Below are 19,751 nucleotides of genomic sequence, written 5' to 3'. Positions count from 1 at the left end.
CTGCCCGCACCGCCCCCGGCCGGCCCCTGCCCGGCCCCTGCCCGCACCGCCCGCCCCAGCCGCGCTCCGGGCGTGTGCGCGGAGGGGGCGGCCACAGTGAGCCCCCGGACATGCAGGGACCCCTCCGGACGCCCACTCAAGGACCAACCCAGGAGCCCCAGGAACCCACCCCGGGATCCTCCAGCGACCACCCTGAACTCCCCTCCGGTCCCCACTCCAGAACCAACCCGGGATCTCCCTCCCCAGACCACCCTGGAGCTGCCCCAGGATCCTCCAGGATCCCCTTCCCAGGGGTTCCCCCATCAGCCCTGAACTTCCCTCACAGCCCAGCACTGCTCCCCCCACCCTTATCTTCTTCTCCAGGAGAGAGTTCAGAAGAAGGCTCTGAGTCCATACAGAAACAACATCAATGCTTTATTCTTGTTTTTATCATTCAATGGGAGGGGAAAAAATAATAATACAATTGAAGAGACACCCAAAAAGCCAGACCTCGTACAAGTCAGTGCAGGGTGTGTCCATTCGTACGCTGAGGTTACGGCAGAATCCCTCCACACACCGAGTACAAAGCCCCAGGGACACAGATCTGTGGTGTTTATCAAAGGGAAGATCCTAATATGAAAAGGCAGCTCCATCTCCATCTTTATCTGTCTGGACGGGTCATTCCTGGCCTGGTTGGCACCATCATGGGTCTGGAGGGGGGCCTCATCATTGGGGGCCCTGGCATCATTGGCATGTGTCCTCCCATGGGCGGCCTCATCCCAGGAGCTGCCAGGGGAAAGACAGGTTAGAGAACAGCTCCTGGGAGCACCCCCTGCCCAGCCATGGTAGAACATGGGTTGGGATGGACCTTAAAGATTTATTTCCACTCCTCTGCCAGGGGCAGGGACACTTTCCACTATCCCAAAGTCGCTCCAAGCCCTATCCAACCCAGCCTTGGACACTTCCAGGGATCATGGGGCAGCCACAGCTTCTCTTCACAGCAACATCTGCTTCACCACCCTCAGAGGGGGGAAATTTCACACTGTGCAGTGGGCAGGCTCTCCACCCTGCTCCAGGGAACTCCCATGTTCCAGGTCTGTAAGCTCTGACCTGGCAGCTGCCGAGATGGATTCCGTTCCCTGAAGGAGCTCAGCCAGCAGCAGAGGAGGAGCTCCTGGGTTATGCACCCATCCTGACAATATTCACTCACAACTTATTCCCAAGAGGCACACCACCTTAATTACTGATCTGGAAAAGTGTTGATTTGGAGAAAAATGCTGCAAAACCATCCCATGTGCTCACAAACAAGCACCGAGCACCTCTGCCAGGGAAAAGCAGGGGCTCTACTGCACAGCCCTGAAATAATGGTTTCCATCCCACTTTGCCATTTATTTTCGCCAGGCTGCCGAATGTCACAGATTGTGCATTAATCTTGAGCCTTTAAAAACACTTAAAGAACACTTTCAAATGCAAGACAATAATTACAAAGACACTTCACTACTTTCAGTGCACGTGTGCATGTGTTCCCATAGATTTGTTCTGGGAACTGTTCCAATAAGATATCCCTTGAGAATTCTTCAAATGCCAGGAAGCTCAGGAGTGGAATGGATCAAAGACATTTTAGTTTACAGTTCTGATAAAGCCTTTTCCAGGCCCATTGTTTCTCTGGAACACGCTCCCCTGAGACGCTTTAAACACTAAAAATCATTTAGTGCAAAAAATGCACCTCTTGTGCAAGACCTGAGACCTGGAGGCACCAAACTGCTGAACAATTACTGCTCAGAGCAGAGGGAGAACAGCTACGACTTCCCAGAGCCATAATTCCAGCTGCACAGGGGGCTGGTGACTCTCAACGAGAAGCAAAGGGGTTTAATGAGTGGCTGTAAAATTTTTGTAGTGTCCCCATGCAGGGGTAGCAGTGACACAGGCGTGAGCAGAGCGTGCCCAACAGATGGTGGGACAGGAGACATCACCCAGACCCTCCCAGCCAGCCCCCACGTGGCAGAGTTACCCCATCCCAGACTTACCAGGCCCAACTGGCATCATTCCCGGGGGGGGTGGGCCCATCATTGGCATCATCGGGGGCCCCCCCATGTGTGGGGCTGGCATCATGCCGGGCCGGGGGGGGCCAGCTGGACAGACACAACAGTTACACACTGGCACTCACCAAAAAAACCCTGCAGCTACTCACAGCACATGGCAGTAACTAATGCCTCAGTGGCTCTACATCTGCCTCTGTTCCAGCCCTGGTTCCAGGTGCTAGGAAGTGACCAGAGGAGGAATATGCTGGCTGGCAACTCCAGCTGTGCACACCCAGCACAGGGAGCTGCCAGTCCCAACAGCAGGGCTTGGGGCAGGGAGGGCTCTGCGCCCTTCACCAGCTCAAGGGCAAAAGGTTGGTTACCAAAGTGATTTCTACTTTGAAAAACCAACCCAAATCAACCCACTGTGCAGTTCTACCAGAGCCACCTCCACGGGAGCCCCCATGGGATGAGGGGTTGTCACTGCTTCTGGTGCACTCAGCATCCCAGAAATCGGGCACAGTAAGGACTGAACTGCTCGTACACAAAATATCCTCACACCCTGAGAGCACAAGCTCAAGGTGGCTCGGCTTCAAGCTAAAAGGCCTTTTCTTTCCAAGCTGAGGACACAAAAAATACAGCTCCAGAGGGCCGTGACCCCAGTCCCAAAGTGTCCCAAACTTACGGATGCTGGGAGGAGGTGGAATCATGGCTCCGGCCGGAGGTGGTGCCGAGAACGGCGTCGGTGGAATTTTCCCTTGCTGGAATGCAGCCGCTACATTGGGGGGGAAAAGAAAAAAAAAAAAAGGAAAGAAAGAATCCCAGGGAAAAAAAAAACACCAGTTACTAGGCCGAGGAAGCGCCGGGTCACTCGTCCGTGTCATGCCCCGCGGTCACGTCATGCTGCGTGCGCTGCCGTCCCCACGCCGGACACATCCCTGGCACCTGGGGAGCACCTGAGACTCCTGGAGACAATTATTGTTACAGCTGGGACTAGAGAGCTCCTGCGTGGATGTCACACCCCTGGGCAGGGCGGGAGGGAGGTGGGGAGGGGGGGGAAAAAAAAAAAAAAAAAAAAAATCAACCACGTCGCGGGATCCGCAGCGTTCCACCGGGACATGCTGTGCTGGAATGGCAACGGGGCCAGGGCTGGGGAGGGGGCAAGGGAGGGGAGGAATTCCACTGGTATTGACTGGAAGGAAGGCAAGAGATGGGGAAGTTGGAAGCATCGCAAGGAAAACAAAGGGAAACAGAGTGAGGATGAGTTAGGGGAAATCTGGACTGGGTGCTTTAGGAAAACTCTTCACGCAGAGGTGGTTGGGCACTGAACACTCCCCAGGGGAGTGAGCACGGCTCTGGGTCTGTCAGAGCTCAGGGAGCAGCTGGGTGATGCTGCTGGCCACGTGGTTTGGTCTCAGGCACTCCTGCACGGAGCTGGGAGTGGGATCAGTGATCCTGAGGGGTCCTGTCCAACCTGAGATACCCCACGAGCCAAGGAGTGCTGCCATAAAGCCAATCTGGTGTTCGTGCTTCTTTCATGGAGGAAAGAGAAAAAGGACCTCTTGAAGTGACAGAGAAAACAATGCCACACTTCAGTTAAGCCTTTAAGTGCCAGAAAAAAAAAACATCACTTGGGAACTGAGGGCAGGCAGCCCCAGCATGTGAAAAATGCAACAATCCACACATTTTTACGTCCATTCCATTTCTTTTGGAATCCTTATCCATGCTCTTAGCAAAAATGTGCCACTGCCAAGCAGCACAAGTTTGTAACGTGGCCCTGCAGGACATCACTGAGGGCAGTGGCACTGACAGCCCTCATGAACAGTGACATGGAGCCACTGCCACCAGCCCTGCGAGGGAACCTCAGCTCTTGTGTGGTAGGCAGAGCTCTCAGGCTCCCCCAGGACAGCCCAAAACCTGAGGGACTCAAGATCCACACTCCCAAGTTTTTATTCACGACTCACTGAGCAAAGACTCCCCAGGGAAGTGAGGAAAAGTCAAGGTGGAAGCAGGGAAGAGCAGCTGGAGGAAAGGAAGGGGGAGGCAGCCGGGGTCACAGAAAGATTTGCCTTACTTGTTTTGTCAATCAGGCTCTGGGCTTGCTCCTCCATCCATTTCTGGTAATAGTCCTTCACGTTCTCCTTGTGCTTCCGCCCACTGCAGTGGGTTTTTCTCACGGAGGGCTGGGAAGGGTCACAGAAACCCTCAGCTTACCAGTGTTTGTTATGATTTTAAACGTGGCTCATTTAGCATAAAGCAGGTTTGTTTCTGTGCTCATTCATGACGAGCAAAACTTTTATATACATTTTTATCAGCACAGTAAGTGTCGGCTCTCCAAAGGCTGCCCTGAGGACCCCCCAGCTGCCTTCTCTGACCCTGCCACGGCCCCGCTGGAGAACACCAGGGCCTGGCACGTCCTCCCTCCTTTTTGCACGGAAGGCGAAACCACAAAGGAGCACCGCTGCCTCTCACAGGACCTGCTTTTCGCCGAGGCAGCTTTTATTCTCACGCTCCTGACGCGCGAAAGAATTGAAGCCGAAGCTTCGGTACTCACCGAGTCATGGGTGAGGTACGTGTCACAGTAATCACAGTAAAACCTGCCGGGGAAAAAAGCCTGGTTACCGAGAGCCCCCTCTGCGCTGCGAGCGTTACCGGAGCCCCGGGAACGACCCCGCAGTGCGCCGGGGCTCGGCCCGCCGGCTCATCCGCGCCCCTCCCGGGCCTGGGCTCGCGGGGAGCACCAGGACCCTCCAGAAGCAGCGACCCCCGCCCGGGGACCCCGCCCGGGAGCCCCGGGGAGCCCCGGCCCGGCCCTCCCGCACCCACTTGGGCATGGCGCTCCCGCCGCCGCCAGCCGGAAGTGGCGCACACGCGCAGTGACGCGCTCACACGGCGCCGCCGCCCGCCGCTTGACCCCCGCCGGCTGCCGTAGCGCCCGGAAGTGACAGCGGGCGGGCGCCGCTGCGTGGTTCTCGCCGCCCGGCAGGTGGAGCCATCCCGCGCCCGCCCACGCCGCCGTCACCCGCCCACGGCCGCGGCAGCGCCTCCCCGGCGCTGCCAAAGCCTGTTCTCCTTGTTCTCCGCGTTCACACACCCGGTGGTTCCGATCGCCAGCCGCGCACGGAGCAGCCCCGCGCGGTCGAGAACTGCAGGAAAAACATCATTTTTAGGCGGAAAAAAAAAAAATAACACAGAAGGTGCTCCCGTCGAGCCTTGCGCCTCTCATTTGCATGGCGCCGCGTGACGTCTCGGCAACTCATTTGCATACACAAACACGCGCTCTCGCCCCCATATATGGATGGCAGCGCGCGAATGTGGGCGGGGACGAGCGGCAGCCACGCCCCCCGGTGACGCAGCGGAGCGCCGCGCGGGAGCCCCCGAGTCACGCGCGGCGCTCATTTGCATGCGCGGCCACGCCCCCCTCGCCCTCGCCGCGCTCCCTCCCTCCCTCCTCCCCACCCCACGCGGGCACGCGGCCCCGCCCCGCGCCGCGCGTGGGGCGACGCCGGCCGGGGGTGACGTCGCGCGCCGCGCGCCGCGGGGCGGGGCGGCGCAGGCGCGGTGCCGGCGGCGGCGGCGGCGCGCGCACCCGCTCCCGCCCCGCCCCGCCCCCCCCCCCCGCCGCCCGCCCCCGCGCGCCCCCCCCCCCCCCCGCGCGCGCGCGGCGCTGAGGCGGCCCCGGCCCGGCCGCGGAGCCCCCGGGACCCCCCGGCCATGGAGGGCATGGACGTGGACCTGGACGCGGAGCTCATGCAGAAGTTCAGCTGCCTCGGCACCACCGACAAGGACGTGCTGATCGGCGAGTTCCAGCGCCTGCTCGGCTTCCAGCTCAGCCCCGCCGGCTGCGCCTTCTTCCTCGACATGACCAACTGGTGCGGGCCCGGGGCCGGCGGGGGGGCGGCGGGCGGGACGGCCTGAGGGGGCTCGAGGGGCTCGAGGGGCCGCGGCCCCGGCCCGGTCGCCCCAGGGCCCCGGGCCCTGGCGGGGTGGCGGGGAACGGGCGGTGTTTGTGCCGGGCCCTCTGTCCCCTGCCCGGGCCGGAGGCGGCTCCCATGGCGGTGGGAGAGCGGGACGGGGCCGGGGCGGACGGGGCTGACTCTCGGCCCCAGCCCGGGGTGCGGGTTTGCCGGCGCAAGGGCCGCGGAGCTGTTGGAGCGGCGAACAGATACACGGGGCGAGTGAGGCGCGGGCAGGGACTGCGTTCGGGGACGGGCCGTGGCGCCCCGACTTGGAGGCAGCTTCAGAGAAAGGGAAATTGTGGCAGAAAGGCGCTGTAGGACCCTGGAAGCGGCCGCGGTGCACGTGTGAGAGTTACCGGGGTGTTTGGGGAAAACTCGGCGTCTGCCTGTGGACTGAGGGTCTCTCTAAATCTTCCGACTCTCGGGCGTGTGTTTGTCTTGATAAAGGCTCTGTGTCACTGCCCAGGGAAGAAGCAGGCACGGGTTATCAGCGAAGCTGTAGCTCGAGAAAAACAGGGGAGATATTCAGTACAAAAGGGTGAAAAACAGCAGCTAGGAGTGTTCTGGTGCAGTGAGCCCAGGAACTGTAACAAGGATGTTGTGGAGCAGCTGCTCTGTGACTCGTGCGGTTTGGCTCGTTTTGAGCCCTTGCACCTCTCAGCCCATCTCCAAAGCGTGCTGACCTAAAAGCTCTACAGGGCAGCAAACGAGTGCTGTGTGTTTCAGACACGGTGAACAGAGATCACTTAGCTAAGCTCTGCTTTGAGGTAGACCATCAAACCCAGAAACCTCAGCTTTGAAAACTGAAATCCAGGGGGAGGTCAGGATATCAACAGTTGGGGGGAAACTTGTGTGGAATTGTTGAGCTTATAAACAGTGGGAAGACAACTTTGTCGGCTTTTTGGTTTTGGTTTTCCTTCCTCCTACAGCCCCATATCGAATTTTAGTGGCAAATAAGCATCTGCAGAAGGAGTAGGGGAATAGCAATTGCTTGTGTTTTGTAAGCTGACACAATGTGAAAGAAGGTCTCGAGGAGTTCAGGAGTTTGCTTGGAAGAAATGGTTGGTTCCCAGCAGAAGATGCTTCTCCACCTCATCCATGTGTTGGTGATATGACTAAAACTGACACTGCACTGTAATCCTGGGCAGAGCAGGGAACAGAATTCCCTGAAAGTTACTCCTGAAGATGCTCCGTGTAGCCAGAGTGTTCCTGGTTTGTGCTGAAGCAGCTGTTTTTCATTCAGGAGTATTGAATTCTTGGTTGAAATAACAGCATTTCAAATCCAGCCTCAGAACCGAGGGCTTTTTCAAATGTTAGTTTTAATTGAAGAAGATCTGAAGCGTTTGAAATAGCCTTAATTTCCTAACATAGAGGAAAACTTTCCAGTAGTTTGGTTCTGAAAACATCAGTTTTCACTTTTTTTTTTTAATGAAGTTTGATAAGTCTTGTGGCTGGATGGGCATGTGACTGTTGGGGTGGGGAGATGTGTGTGCAAACAAACACGGGCTGGGACTGCTCTGAGGGCTCAGAGCCCAGGTGAGTGCCCGTTCTCAGGGGCTGCTCCTTGTCCCCCAGCTCGGTGCTGTTCCTTGTGCTGGTGTGTCCCGTTGCCAGCTGTGCCCCGTGCCTGTCCCACTGCCCAGCTCCCACCCCTTCCTAGATGGCCACGGGGTCGTTGGCCCTGCTGGGCTGACCCTGCACTAACCCTGCTGTCCCTCAGCAGGGACAATCAGGACACGTGTTCCTGTTCTGGAAGTGCTTTTCCCGTGCCGTTGAGGGGCCCTGTGCAATCCACACTGCCCAGGTGATTCAGGTGCCCTACCAGGTTTGCCTTGTGTGGCCTGGGATTAGGGTCAGAACCTTCTGGCACCTGCAAATAACTTGTCTTGATGAGACTATCAGATCACTTTTCCAAGTGTTAAAGTCTTTCTGGCACCAGCATGTCCTGCAAATAATTTGTCTTGATGAGACTATCAGATCACTTTTCCAGGTGTTAAAGTCGTGGAACGTTCTTTCAGGGATGATCCCTTCCTTCTGCATCAGGGTTGATGTTCACCTGCAGGAAATGGTGAGGGAGCTCATGGTGGGGTGACAGAAGGGCACGTTTTGGGTATTCCAGGTTCTCTGTAGCAATGTCCCACGTGTGAGTTAATTAACAAAGAGATAAATAGTTTCACTAGAACTTGTTCCCAGGTGTGAAGGCTGCTCTTTGGCAATAATTGTCAGCTCCAGACCTGCAGTTCCTTCCCCACTTTGTGTCTTTCATGTACTATAGGGAACACTCAGAGCTTAATGTGCTTTGAAAGACCATTTCCAACAGCATCATTAGTAATTGTGGTCAGAGGACTTAGAGTGAATTAGCAGTGCTGCTGGAACAAAGGAATTGTTTTTAAATAGCTTGTTTGGCCAATCTAGGGGGGAAAATTAGTGGCTGACTGGGGAGGAATACCTGGAAGTAGCTTCTAAAAGTCTGTGTCCACTTCTCCAGTTCCCAGGAATGCTCAGTGCCCCTTCAGACCTCTGTCAGGCTTGGGCAGTGCTAAGGAACTGCCAGCTGGCTTTATTAACTGCTGCAAAAATGCTTTGGGTTGAACATATGCATCCAGAGTTTCGGAGGCTGTTCCTTGATCTGCAGGAAATACAGGTTAAACCCTTTGTCTTTCCCTGGTATTTATAAAACACTTTCCTAGACTTATGTCTGTTTTCTGTGCTGACTTCTTGCCTTCTTGCTGCATAAATCCGATTCCCGAGATCCTGGCTGTACATTCCCTAGCAGCAGCACACACCAGCCTGCTTTACTATTTACTTATTTATTTTCCATTCAGAGAGGCTGCAGAGGGAGAGGCTGAGCTTTCACTTTCAGCCTAAAACCAAAAGTGAACTTCTTTGTTCAAAAAGCAGAACGAAAAATGAACTGTTTTGATGCAGAAAACGTTTCTTCCTGGGGAGGAAACCCTGGGCGGTGGAGTGAGGAGGGCATTTTGCTACTGTTGCATCCAGGATCAAATCAAATCCCCCCTGGGTTACCTTGGCTCTGCTCCCTCCCCTCCAGACGTCGGGCCCCACCACAGGTGGGAGGGAGGGGGCTCACAGGAGGGTTTTTTGTGGTGCTGTGAAGTCCCACGTGTTGCCTGCAGCTCCACAGTGATCTGTGAGATGGGCAGGAGCGGGTCTGAACCCTTTTGGCCTTGGCTTGCCTTCACAGGGAGCTCCTGGAACTCCATAAAACTCATTGGATTCCTCTAAAGCTGGTGTGGAAATTGTATTGGGACAAGAAAAAGGAATTATTTTCTTTTAATTGGACTGTGTGCCAGCTTTGTGGGTGAGAGGCTTGGACCTGCTTTAATTCCATGAGAAAGTGAATTGGTTTGAAGTAGCTAATGGTGGTGGATTTAAAATCCATATTTTGGTGTAGCTGGCTCAGAGATTCCCCAGTTTGGAAGAACTAATGTATATTTCAGTAATTTACATGTAATATTTCTTTACATTCTCTTTTTAGCTCTTGTTTAGAAAGCTGAATTTTTATCAGAGCAGTAGGTGTGATATTTAATTGAAGTGTGTCAGGTAATGATGGTTTCCCTTGTGTGGGTGGGAAAAAAGGCATTATTGTAACAAAGCTTTTTGGATCCAGCTTTAGGTGAAAAAGGTCATTATTTGTAAGGTTGTCAGATGTCTTCTAGAGAGCCTTGTGGTTTTTTTCATCCATTTAGGAAAATTTGTAGCTGTCTCATGGTTTAACTAGTACTCCCTAGGTGATGTTTTGCATGAAGATAAATTTATCTCTGAAAATACTGCAGAAATCTGCAGTAAAGCCTTGTTCTCTCTCATGTCAGGTATGAGGCAGCTCTGTGCTACAATTGCCTTTTAGATTCACATTTCCATCCCTGTGGGTGGGCTGTTCAAATTCTTTATATCCAGTGAAATGCCTGTATTGCCCCGAAGTGGATGTACTTAATTGGGAGTCTAAAGCCGTGATTTAGCTAATAGGGGTTTAATTGCTTTTCTCATGACTTATACAAAGTGTAGGTGCTACTCAGAGGAATACTTGAGGTATATTTGTGTAAGTCAGGACACTCAGAATTTAACAGAACAGACTGGGTCAAGGGGATTCACTCACATGGGATTTGTTTCCAAAGTGGCTCACACCAGCATTGCTCCTGATTTTTAACTTCAGGTGTTTGCAGACACCTGCAGCATGCACGTGTCCTCTGAGAACAGATGTTTGGGCTGCTCTTCAGATTGAATCCACATTCTGACAAACATGAGGAAAACTTCCTCACTGCTCTGTATAGACCTTGAGCTGAGTTTTGACACCCCTTCCCTTTGGTGGGGAATCCTCATGTCAAGGACGAGGCAGGAAACTGAGACCTGATTCTGCAAAGAAATCATCCTTCCCTGGGGATGCCTGTGGGTTTTCATTCCTCACCCAGCATCCATGGGGCAGGGACAGCAGCGGGTGGGAGTTCCCGTCATCGTTATCAGGTGACAGAGACCAGAGTCCCGTGTTCTCTCTGTGACTCAGTACACGTTTGTCGAGCAATCTGTGTCTTGGTGTGACTCTGGTTGGGTTAATATTTGTTTATGGTGACCAGCCGGGCCAGATCTGGTGAGAAGGGTTGCCTCAAAACATCGATGGGGTGTTGATAAGCATTAGTAGGGAAGAAGAAAGCCGAGGCTTTGGACTTGATGTCCATCTTACTCTAACCCAGTTGGTGACTGTCCTCACAGGCAGAAGAGGCACCCCAGAAGCAGATCTGGTGGTTGCTGAGGTGCTGTCACCAGGATGTCAAGACAGTCTGGGGAGCTCTGTGGCAGGTGCAGGGTCATTTACACCCTTGGGTTGGGGAGGGAAAAGAGGTTTTAAACTGTTTGGTCTGTTGTGGTTCACTTGAAACACAGTGGATGTCTCTTAGTGCCTGTGAACCATCCCAGACTGCTGCCTGTGTCCGCAGCTGTCTCCTAATGCTACTAAAAATAGCAACATTACAGAATTAAACAATTTAAAAATATTTTCTTAGAAGCTTTTATCTAGTGCATAAAAAAATCCCAAACCCACACCTCTTCTCCAGAGCAACTCAAGTGTTTGACCTGATTATTTTGAATGAAATTTAGACTCTGAAGAAATTGTATTTACAACTGTGGAACATACTATAATTCTGCTCCAAGGTACAAAGCATTGAAAAATTTGGTGCCTGTGGCATGACAGCATACACAGGTAACTGTAGCAGAATTGGGAATTGGGTACAATATAATTTTGGTCCAGCTGGACTCTGCCTTACATGCCCCAACTTGTTCTCTGACAGTTTCTGTAGCTTAATCCCCTTCCACTTTTCATCAGACAATTATAGATTGGTAACATAGTTTGTACTGAGGAATTGGCAGTTACAGAATCTCCTGTGTACTGGCAGCTCTCAATGACTTTCCACTGGGAAGAGCTGTTGCCTGTTTTCAGTGGCAGCTCCTGCTGGGACATTCTCGGGATATTTTACCCCCCTCTTAAAGCCGCTGGGACCAACTGCTTTGGGAGGGCTCAGCTGCTGGGGATAGTTCTGGGCACTCCTGCTTGTAGCACCATGATTGTGGTGGTGCTGCTGTTGGCAAGAGGTTGTGCTCAGGTGCTTTTGCTGTGCTCGGGTGATGTGCTCAGCCCTGTGCAGGTATCTCGGGAAGGTTTCAGCAGCTGCTGTTGGTGGTTCTGTGCACGTTAAAGCTGCTCAGGGAAAGTGAGTTCCTTTGATGGTTTGGTGCTCTGAGGACACTGTGCCTCTCCTGTGGGCTCTCAGTTTCTCTCCTCATGCTGCCCTGCAGACACAGGATTGCTTCTGTCACCACAGGTTTCTGTCTTCTTCCTAGAACACTCCACATGTATGTCAACTAAGACAATGCAATGTTTTTCTGTGTCTTCATGTGAAAAAAATACATAAGCTTTAAATTAGTCAGATCTTCCCCCCCCACACCCAGCTGTGTAAATTCAGCTTAAAGCTTTCAGCTTCCCTCAGTGATCCTTTTCCATCATCAAACATCTTCCAATATAGTTTCCCAACTTCATACATAGGATTTAGTGTCACTTTAGTGTAAGAGGGGTCAAGAACGAAGAAAACTGACACAGAGATTTTGCTTTCTGAAATTCTGTTTGCTGAGATATTCACTCATTAAAATTCCAGCCCTTTAAAACATCTTGAGACTTTGCACTTAATTGCCATGTGTCATCCCTATTGAACAGTTGAATTGAAAGCTCCAGGTAGAAGTGCTTCCCTGCAGCATGATGTGCATGCCTCTTCCCCCACCCCCTTCGGCCTTCTCCAAGGCTTGGAGAGAGGCATCTCCTGCTTCAGGAGCGATAGAAGCTGTTGGAGATGTCCCAGCCTGGATTATCAACAATCCCGGTCCCCAAGAGCTGGGGTGAGGAACATCCAACTAGATTGTGGAAACAAAGGGATGAAAGAGATTGCCTCACTTGGATGTCTCCCATATGCATTTTTAGTCTCTCCCCCCATATCATGTAGAGAAGTTCCATTATTTGGGAATGAGAAACTGTCCATCTGCTGCCCTGTTTATTTTTGGTTTTTAACAATAGACACCTTCTGGGATGCTGTGGTGCCTGGTTACAGGCTGCATTTGGAGAGCGAGAGGAGCTCTGTGAAGGTGGAGACTTGAGTTACAGGAGGAGTCCGAGGTGTCCTACATCACATGTTCTGTGCTGGAGATTTTATTGTTTAGCACTGCCCAGCATGTACATTGCATATTTCCAGGAGGTGTTACCTGAGTTGCTCAGCTCATGACAAAACTCTGCACCCTGTGAGTGCTGAGGGCGCCTGCCTGGCTCCTCTCGCCCTCCACGGGGACACACCTTGGCAGCTTCCTTCCAATGACCAAGCCCGTTGTTACATAAGAAATATTGCTGGCTGTCTCTGCATGGCCTGAGGGCTGCCTCCCATCTGGAATTCCAAATGGAAGGTGCCATTGCAGGGGGCATTCTGTCTGTCGTGTTCTCCAACAGCTCGGGACAAGCAGAGCCCTGCAGTGCTCCCCAGGAGCGGGCCATGGTGGGTGCTGTGCTGTGGCCATGGGCAGGAGCCAGAGAGAGGGAAACTTGCAGGCTGGATTTTGAGCCGAAGCTGTGATTTGATTTGAATTTTTACCCCCCAAAAATCTGTTCTTTAAAAAAATTACATCTTTTTCTTTGGCTCTCTCATCAAGTAATTTGACAATATATGAAAGCTTGCAGATTCCTGTAACATTCATAGTTCAAATCCTAATGTCCCTTGTCATTTATGTTTGAAGCACCAGCTTGTACTGCTTTTCTTTCAAGATACTGAACTTCTCTATGCTGAAAGAATTCTCCATATTCTGAGAAGCAGAAGAGTTTTGGGCCCATGCTCTGCTTTGCAGCCTCTGTGCTTCAGTGTCTTCAGTCTCCTAAGAAAGTCTTGATACAATTAATTAAAAGACAATTTCCATTTACCTGTATGCTGTTGGTTGTTTGCAGAACAGGGAGGTTGTGTAAGGAGGCCTCGAGTTTGTGAACTCATTTGGAAGAGTTTCTCTTAATTTTGAACACTGAATTACTTTAATTAATTAATGGCTAAGTATATTAGTTTAACATAACAAAAGGCTGTCTGGAAAAAACAGGGAAGGGAAAGAAGGGCTCGAGAGGAACCACCTCTTAGCTATCACTTAAGAGTTGTTAAGGGATGTCATCAGAGCTATTAGCAGAGAAGATTTTAACTTGAATATTGTAATTTAGCTCCTGAGGCTTGAAATGAAGCAGCAGAGCAGAAGGATTGATCTGGAAAGGAACACTTTGGTGTTGTGTGGGAAAAGCACTTGACACGCAAGAGTTATAGGATACCCTTGGAGAGGAAGGAGAGGGATACCCAGAGTTAGAGTGGATTTGGTTGATAATGTGGAGCTACAACCTGTACTTACTTCCTACTCCCCTCTCTCATTCTGGAACCTGGCTCTTAGGGCTAAAATTGAGCACGGTGCTGGGTCCTGGGCTCACCCCATCACTGGGGTGACTTGTGACTGCAGGCTTTTCCTGGGACTTGGATCCTGTCAGACCTGCTCTGTAAGTGTGGCAGGGCTACAAACTGCTGCGGTCCAGGACTGCTCTAAAAATGGAAAAATTGCTTAATTTTGGGAAGGTAAGGAGGGCCTGAGACCTGCAGGGGCCTGTGAAGAAAGAGCTGCATGGCCACCCCTGTAATTAGGAGAGCTCAATCATGTCAATTACACTGGCTGGATTTGCAGAGTTGTTTGGTTTATAATAGTAATTTATCTCATATGACAGAGAGCAGAGGGTAGTAAGTAGTGTGGTGTGAGTCACACTGAGAAGTGAAATCAAGCAGGCAGGGATGTGTGAGCAGAAGCCTTTAGATAATAACTGGACCCTCTGAGGGCTGACCCTCGTGTCTGTCCCTGCAGTGTCTGCAGCTGGGGCTATGCAGTTACAGCTGGACAAAGACCAAAAAAAAACCCCAAGTATGTATTTTTAAATAGACTAATTTCAAGGCTTTGAGTGTGTTTGCCCTAATGCATCTCTGTCATTAGGGTCACACTTGGTTGTGGGCTGCGCTCATGCTGTGCCTGTGGCAGAAGGGCGAGTGCAGGGTGCGCTGCTTGGGTTCAGCTGCCTGCACATCACCAGACTGCAGGGAGTTCACCTCTGCAAGTGGCATTTTCCCCAGAGTGCTGCTCTGCAACTGATCTCGGGGGTTTTGGGCCCGGGAGGAGGGGAGCACTGTGTCCTGGGGGGAGGAGTGGGACACAGCCAGTGGTTGTGCAAGGTGTGAGCTGGGGGTGCCTCTGGCACAGAGCGCAGCCACCGCCACTCTCTCCCTGTCTCCTGGGGTTGTCTGTGTCAAAGAACATGAACTCAAGGCAGATTTGCTTTGTCATCCTGACTTTGGCTTTTGCCACTGTGAATTTCTCTTCAGTTTCTGGAAGCTTCTTTTTAGTTCTTTACTAGGAAGTCCGAGAGGAGTTGAAACACATAGAAGGGCTCACCCCAAATATCCCCCGTCACACAGATCATACGGTGGGAGTGGGGAGGTGGGTTTGGGAATATTTGATTACAAACGGGGCAAATCTGTGTCTAGCATGTGTTGTTCTTTAGTTAGTTTTTAACTCGATGTTGCAGAGGAGTGTTGTTGTTTCCCAATGGCAAAGCGCACTGAAATATGACCCCGGGATGGGGAGTGCTGGCCCCAGGCCTATGTGCACAAATAGCCCACTACCTTCTGAGGCCTGTTTGCAGCCCAGCAAACAAACACAGCCAGGCTGCCTTGCAAAGAGTTGCAGTAGAAATCTGCCCCCTCAGAGCTTTCATTTTTTCCTCTCAGTGTCAATAAAATGTCAGTACAACTGATTCCAGAACGATTGCTCACAAGGTGTTGTGGTCCATCTGAAAATGTAGTTATGTAGTAGTGGATTAGGAAGAGAAAGAGCTGCATTGCTGTCTTTTGTATCTCCTACAATACCTTTTGCCTTGGATTGCTGTACTACAGGAAGAAATCCTAGTGCAAACTAAGCTCCAGCTCATGGTGTTAGCTGGGTGAGCGAGCAGGAGTCTCTTGGCACAGCCCTGGTGTGAGTTATGTAAATCTTGTGCAGTGTATAAGCAACAGGCGGTTGGTGACGTAAAACTGAGCATTTGTCTCTGTTTACTGGCTAATATGACATGGCCCTTTCCTGCAGCATTTGACTGAGCTGGCGGGATTAAATAGAGCCCTGACACTCCTAAGTAGAAAACGCCTCAGGCTGAATAATGGTTTCTGCTCTGGAATTCAGAGTTCTGGCCACGGCACGGGACCGGTGGCTCCTGTGTTGGACCAAAGTCCGCTCGGCACGGATGGCAGAGGTCTGGCTGTGACACTGGGCTTGCTGAATTGCTGATCGATCCCCGTGGCCATGTTGTGCAGGACATTCCTCCAGTGCCTCCTTAGCAGAATGTCAGGAACTCCTGTGACTCACACAGCGATTATCTGCTGGCTGCTGGTGCTGTGATGGATGGATTGATTGCAAAACCGATGGGGCTCTTTGAGTTCTCTCCCAGTGCCCCAGTGAAGCTCTACCCCCCTGCTGTTTTCCCCCAGTCAGCTGCTGCACTTTGGGTTCCCCGAGTTTTCTGTGAGGAGAACATGACACTGCTCCCATGCAGTTCAGATTTTATCCAGAATGTCTGATTTGAATGTTTTTTGCCATGAACACTGTAGGAATTGAACAGGAGGCAGTTTCTTTACTCACTGTTTCAAGCCTCTTTCCAGCTGGCAAGCAGCCCCGCAAAGCCCTGTGTTTGCTCTTGCTCAGGGTCACGCTGCAAATGTTTCTCTTGCTTTCACCTTGGCTGTCTGACTCGGACACATGACACCCCACAACTACCCAACCCCTCAATATGTCACTGTGCCCACACAGAGCAGCTTCTGCAGGGCTTTGGTTTTAGGTGGTGGTTCCCAGTTCCTGAAGTCTTGGTTTTGTTTTTTTTCTATCCTGCTCGAAAAAGCAACACAGATTTCTGCAGTCATGAATAAAAAAAGCAGTTGTTATGCCCATCGGGTTTGGGGAGATTTTACTCATCTCCATTCTCACAGCACCCACTCACAACATGTAAATCAGGGCCATAACCTCTCAGACATGTATAAACAGAGGAATTACATGACTTGCCAAACACTTACATAATGACTTAATAGTATATCGTGGAACTGAGCTAAGGCTCATGAATCCTCTTCCTGCCTGACTGTTCTTCTTCTCACATTAATTATCATGAGTTGTAGCTACACCATGGCTCAGGAATCAATAGCATTGTGGCTTTCTGAATGTCCTCAATATATTACAGGCTTGCACTGTCATTTATCTTTATTCAGTGAGAACTTTTGACTCAGGTGGTTTTTAAGTTCCTGCATGTTGTGACTACCCAGAGCTGAACAGGCACTTTTTTGATGAATAAACAGCTTGTACCTGATGGTGTGTTTCAAAAACTCCAGCAAGGCTGGAGTTATTATCTGTAGCTACTGGTGCCCTTTGGCCCTGAGAGTTATCAGAAGAGTATTCTTCGTGTTTTGTTCCTCTTGTGCTCCTTTTGGACCTTGTGTGCCAAAATAAAATGGAGAGGTTTGGTTGGTCCTTTTGAAATTAGCTGGGGTAACAAGGCTGGTGTGAAGAAACTGTCCAGTGTCTGCCTCCTGAGGCATAGCTCTTCTCTTGGTGTCTCCTGGACTGTTCAGCAAGTTTCATAAAGAACTGTTGGAGTAGAAGCCTCCAAAACTTCTAAGTTCCAAGATTTCCAGGGAAAATAGAAGCAGAGTAGAAAATTGATCTAAACCAGTGAAAAGAAAAAGTGCTGTATTTTGTGCTCTGTTATCTTGGAGAATCCATATGCGATAGAGGTAAAAGCTTTTAAAAAAACACATGAGCAGCAGAGTTATTACAGTCTGGATATTTTTGCTGAGCAGTTTAGGATAACATATGACCTGTGCAAAGGGCCTGACCCACCTCTACTTTGGGTTGTAATGTGCTTTTTTCCTTTTCAGGAATCTACAAGCTGCCATTGGAGCCTACTATGATTTTGAGAGTCCAAATATCAATGTCCCCTCCATGTCGTTTGTGGAAGATGTCACCATAGGTGAAGGAGAGTCCATCCCTCCTGATACCCAGTTTACAAAAACGTGGAGGATACAGAATACAGGTGAGGCCTTTGGGCTGCAGCAAACCCCACGCAGCAGGTGCTGGGATCCAGTGGGAGGGATGCTGGCCTGAGGCAGGAAGCTTGTGTGCACTCACCTGGGCTGGAGCCACCCTGAGGTGCTGCCAGCCCCTGCACGTTCCCCTTCTTGGGTTGGCACAAACATTTTGTGGTGGAATGTGCAGCTCAGTCAGGTCACCAGTCTTGTTCCTTGTGCCACCACACAAACTCTAGGACACTTGTAGACAAATGAGGCAGTGACACGAGGGTCATGTGGCAGGTCCACTTCGGGCAGAATTGCCTTTTCATGTTCTGAGAGGATGCAGGGCTGGAGAGACCACATTCCAGTTTGAAATAAGTCAAAGCAGTGACTGGGATCCAGGAAGTGAGGCTGGGCAAAGTGCATTCCCACTGCTTGGCCTAGTGGGATGCAGTCAGAGAGGAAAATGAGATCCATGGACGTGAAGGAATCCCTTGTCCTCAAGCTGTGCAGTGATGGGATGTTGCATGAACATTTAAAACTGTGTGTCTGAATTTAATTGACCTGCTTGTACTTGTGTGGGGGAGAACAATCTCACACCGAGGTGTGATGCTGGGAGTCATCACGAGTCAGGTTCAGCTCTCTCAGTATTTCTGCTTGTGAGTAGCTGCACTACTTAGAATATCCACACTAAAACCACACTAAAAATCTAAGAGTATTTCATTAGCATGTTTAAAAACACTGATTTGTAGAGAATGTGTTGTAGAGGAAGGATTTAATATTTCAGGGTACTTTTTCTGCCTCCTTCTGTTTGAAAGTACAATGAAAGGGTGACACATGGAACCTGCTTGAACTCCACTACTGTGAAAAGTTGACTGGCAATTTTTTTATAACTGTCCCAAATACAGCTCTTACAAATCCAGTAAGTGTGATAGATCTTGTTTCTTCACTCTTAGTGTCTCGATTTGTGTGTGTTATGACTACACCTCTATCTTGGGCCCTTCTGACTCCTCCCTTCCTTGTTCCTCTGATGTGCCATTTCCTGGATGCAAATTCAGCCTTAATTTAGCATCCTAGTTCAGGGAATGTTTCATTGTTCTTGGAATGTTTCACCTGAAATCCTGGGCCTTCTAAAATGAGGGGCAGGAGCTCATCTTGATTTAGGATTTCCTGGCAAGGCCAACATGTTATGGCTTCTGTGTGGTTTGAACCTGGCTTTTCAGACTGTGTGTCTGTGCCCTAAAAGTGGTGCTGGAGGCCAGGGCTTGGTACCACGCTGCCGAGTGTTGGTGAAGTGCAGCTTCACATGCTGGTTATGACTGTGCAGTGTGAGGAGGACTGCAGCATTTGAAAACCATTCTTTGGTTTAATTAAGGTATAGTATCAAAGGGCTGTAGTGTTTCCAGATAATAGCTACTTGTTAGGCAGATAACTGAAGTAGAGCCAAGGTTTTTAACAGCTCTACAGGAGTCCTTGATTACATGACTTCAGTTCTAGAACACAAAATACCTGAGGCGTGTGTCACTGGAGCGTTGCAGGTCTGATGACTGTGACAGGCAGAGCTCAGAGATTGTCAGTTTGAGGCGTGTGAGCTGTGAGCTCAGTTCAGCCAGGTTCTCATATGTGTCAGTAAAAAACAATGCCCTGCTCTGGTACCTGCAGGACAGTGCTGCCTTGTCTGCCAGAAGAGCAGTTTGTGTAGTAGAACCATTGCTGAAAGAGCAGCAGGATTTAACAGCCTGGCTTCCTCTCCCCACTCTGCCCCCAGCTGCTGCTGGCTCTGCAGGACACTCTCTGCAATTTATCATCTCCTGAGAGATGAGTGTACTGAAATAGAATGACATAATCATAATTTCATTTTATGAGGCTTATCAGTTGCAGTGTTCTAGGCACCTTGCAAGCCTAAAGCCATTAAACCTGATAAAAATCACATAAATAATTTAAACTAAACCATGTTGCTGGGCTGCCAACCTCTGCAGATGAGGCTTCATGCTCAAGTGCCCCATGCCCCAGGCTGAGGTCAGCCAGACACCCAGCTCCTCTTTCAGAGCCCTGCTCTCTCAGCACCTTTCCAGCTGTACTGGTACATCCCCCACACTGAACATCCCGCTGCACTCGTGCACATCCTG

General features: G+C 50.9%; 2 protein-coding genes across 4 annotated transcripts in view; one reads left to right on the top strand and one right to left on the bottom strand.

The window, feature by feature from the left end:
- Window positions 1-389: 389 nt before the first annotated feature.
- SNRPC (small nuclear ribonucleoprotein polypeptide C) lies at window positions 390-4,922 on the bottom strand. Its single transcript, XM_053964123.1, has 6 exons — window positions 4,827-4,922; window positions 4,555-4,597; window positions 4,075-4,183; window positions 2,686-2,775; window positions 2,007-2,111; window positions 390-765 (listed from the first exon to the last, which is right to left on the bottom strand). Exons 1-6 carry the CDS (start codon window positions 4,832-4,834, stop codon window positions 641-643), a joined length of 480 nt encoding a protein of 159 aa, XP_053820098.1. The 5' UTR covers window positions 4,835-4,922; the 3' UTR covers window positions 390-640.
- Window positions 4,923-5,654: 732 nt separating this feature from the next.
- ILRUN (inflammation and lipid regulator with UBA-like and NBR1-like domains) overlaps window positions 5,655-19,751 on the top strand; it is a 28,271-nt gene continuing 14,174 nt past the window's right edge. For all 3 annotated transcript variants that reach the window (XM_053963768.1, XM_053963769.1, XM_053963767.1), the window contains exons 1-2: window positions 5,655-5,872; window positions 17,491-17,645. In XM_053963768.1, the coding sequence (XP_053819743.1) occupies window positions 5,715-5,872; window positions 17,491-17,645 (313 nt within the window). In that variant the 5' untranslated portion in view covers window positions 5,655-5,714. The remainder of the gene's footprint in view (window positions 5,873-17,490; window positions 17,646-19,751) is intronic.

The sequence above is a fragment of the Vidua chalybeata genome, chromosome 24, assembly GCF_026979565.1.
Source record: "Vidua chalybeata isolate OUT-0048 chromosome 24, bVidCha1 merged haplotype, whole genome shotgun sequence".
NCBI lineage: Eukaryota > Metazoa > Chordata > Aves > Passeriformes > Viduidae > Vidua > Vidua chalybeata.
Note: the sequence above shows the minus strand (reverse complement) of the source record. Positions and strands in the feature narration are given on the sequence as shown.